Source organism: Sceloporus occidentalis, unplaced genomic scaffold (genome assembly GCF_023333645.1).
Source record: "Sceloporus occidentalis isolate IW3139 unplaced genomic scaffold, rSceOcc1.0.p SCAF_15, whole genome shotgun sequence".
Lineage (NCBI taxonomy): Eukaryota > Metazoa > Chordata > Lepidosauria > Squamata > Phrynosomatidae > Sceloporus > Sceloporus occidentalis.
The window spans coordinates 3287501-3290275 of record NW_028316995.1 but is presented as its reverse complement, the minus strand read 5'-3'; the positions used below and the strand labels follow the sequence as shown (position 1 = coordinate 3290275).

The window sequence follows — 2775 nt, the reverse complement described above, 5'->3', positions numbered from 1 at the left end:
GAAAAGTGGATGAACAAAAAGAAGGGGGGAGGTTGGGGAGGTTCTGTGGTTCCTCTTCAGGGGGATCCTTGGAGGGTTTGGAAAGGGAACTGGTTTTAGGATATGTCCCCAGATACAAATGAAACATGCAAGGGACATTGCGTCCGCAAAGAGAGGTCGTGTTTGTCCTTTACGTGTCTGATGTCACCTTTTTTTATTTTAACGTCCACTAGTTTGTGTGACAGTCCCTGGAAGTTCAGTCCATTGGGTTAAGTGTGTCTGCCTATGTATCATACATCACATTCCGAGTCGCTGGAGGTGACGGATAGGATGGAGGTCCCAGTTTCGGCTCTTTCTGCCAGACTGGACACGCTAGTGGTCGGACTAGCGGCCGCTGTGGAGGGAGACTCTGCCGAGCTGTGATTGGCGCAGCCTGGCTCTGCCAACGACCTCATGCCGCTCTGTCCGATGGACTGGTGCTGAAGCCTGGGAGAGGGGGGAAGGGTGGACACCACAAACAGGATGGTAAATATTCAAAAAGGGACATGTTCATGACACTATAATAAGAAAACATACGGGGTCACATTGTGTTCGTGGTGTGACACCAGGATGCAAGGAACCTTTAAACTCTCTGCCCTCTACAGAGTCCATAAGGGGCACCAAATAGTAACTGAGAAATGCCCAGGTTACACAATAATAAACTCTACGATATGCACTTGTTATAACCAATGCATCAGGACTATACCGATCAATAGTGGGGACTGTCATTTCTATTCCTTATAGTAAATCGATACAAATAAAGAGCAGCCTATGATAATGTATTTTGGTTGACAGTTATTGAGAATAAGTAACAGAACGTTGAGGTTGATTTTTTTTTTTAAATTGCTTCATTCAAGTCTAGACCCTTTAACCCCCAGACAGTATCTGTGCAATTTACAGGATCACCAGGGGTTTCTTATTAGGGAAACTAGAGCGAATTTATATACATTTGGGGTGGAAGCATTCTTTAGGAGGGGGTTTAGACATCAACAAAAAATGCACCCAGGGTTTCCGATTAGATTGGTATTGGATAAATTTAATTGATTTTTTATACAAATTTGAATACGTTATTATTATTTTGAGAGGGCTAAGACTTCAAGAATTAAAGAAGTATCAATAAATAAAATTCTGAGTAGTGGTCCTATATTTATTTCTTCTTGTTCTTCTAACCCTTATCATTTCTGCATGTCTACCTTAGCATTCGGACTGTGCAGGAATCACTATATACTATTATAAACACTGTGTACACATAATTGCGATAATCATTTCACAAACTGAATTGATGCGATTTCATTTTTATTTTCGGATCTATAAGAAAATCCAAATAGTTATTTTTATTTATCTCTTTAGAGCTGCACTATAAGATTGCATAAACAAATGATATCTGTGCAATGCACGATTGTTGTTTTCTAAAATGCAGGACAAATATATTAATAATTTGTTATTAAATCGGTGTTTACAGGGTTAATAAATAAAAACAGATCTGAACTTTTGGCATTGGTTTTGGTGGCATTATAAGGTATAGAGGCTTTTTAAAATAATAATAATATCAGTTTTTAAACAACCTGACACATTATTTAGTATTCTCATCGAATATCATATATTGCACATTATAAACAGTTTTGTTATGAGTTTTTGAAAATATTTAATAGCAGTTTATACTTCAAAATTAGAAATTAAAAGATTTCTTCAATGACTGCACCAATACGGTTTGTGCAGGCCTAAACCCCCAAAACATTTTGAATGCCACATCAGTATACAATTTGGTCTAGGCAATAGGAGAAATAAATAGCAAAAAGTTTGCAGATCTTTCCTGTAAAATTGAAATTATTATCGGTTGCTAATTTAAATTAGTATTCAGTGTGTGTTCTGTTTCCTGCAAGCTTCAAAGAGGTTGTGGAGGTTATTGACACCTACTGAATTAATATTTATTTTAGCCAAAAACTAGAATGAGAAAATAAAATATAGAAAACTAAAAAATATTAACCTATTAATTTCCAGAAGTATGAGAATAGTAAAATCAGCTGAATAAATAGCTGATTGTTGTTAAAATGTAAAACTACGAACTGACCCATTATAACACAAAATATAAATATATAATACATAGAATTAAATATAAAGATTTGTATGTGATTTAAATTGTTTTCTTTTTTGCTAGTTCGCTTAATTTGCTATATTTAAATACCCACAGTGAGATCATTGCTCTTTTGTCCCCATTTTCAACAACTATTCTTTTTTTTTCTTTAAAAGGAGAAATTACGAGGAAAACAAGGATAAACTGTTCCCAGGTGAATTAATCCAGCCCTATATACACTACCCAATTATGTCCATGTCAGTACCTATTCTGGGGACAAACCCCCCCATGGCTAACCTTGTTTACAATTTAAGCATAGCCCCTTTAATACCCTAATTTGCCCTTAAAAAGCGAGATAAACAATTTGTGTGAACTAATGAAGACAATTCTGCCAATGACATAATATAATGAATTTCATGAGACAAAAGGCAAAGAGTGTATGTTTGTTTATAGACTTGCTGTGTTAATTAAGACAAAAAAAAAACTTGCCTCCAGAAGCTATGTAAAGGTTTGGAAATCAAGATTATTTTACTAAGACAGTTTCCTTCTTACATTTCACAAATAAAATGTAAATGTATTTATCATTAATTATTATTATATGCAAATTGAAACTCACTACACTCTCAAATGGGATTATTATTATTTTATTTTTTATTTTTGACTCTATTATTTTATATTCACTT

The 2775-nt window shown here is 34.7% G+C and overlaps 1 protein-coding gene across 1 annotated transcript in view; it reads right to left on the bottom strand.

Moving 5' to 3' along the window:
- Positions 1-269: 269 nt before the first annotated feature.
- The window catches only part of LOC149303149 (homeobox protein SIX3), a 3553-nt gene continuing 1047 nt past the window's right edge, over positions 270-2775 (bottom strand). The window contains exon 2 of the mRNA XM_089481545.1: positions 270-465. Within this exon, the coding sequence (XP_089337671.1) occupies positions 270-465 (196 nt within the window). The remainder of the gene's footprint in view (positions 466-2775) is intronic.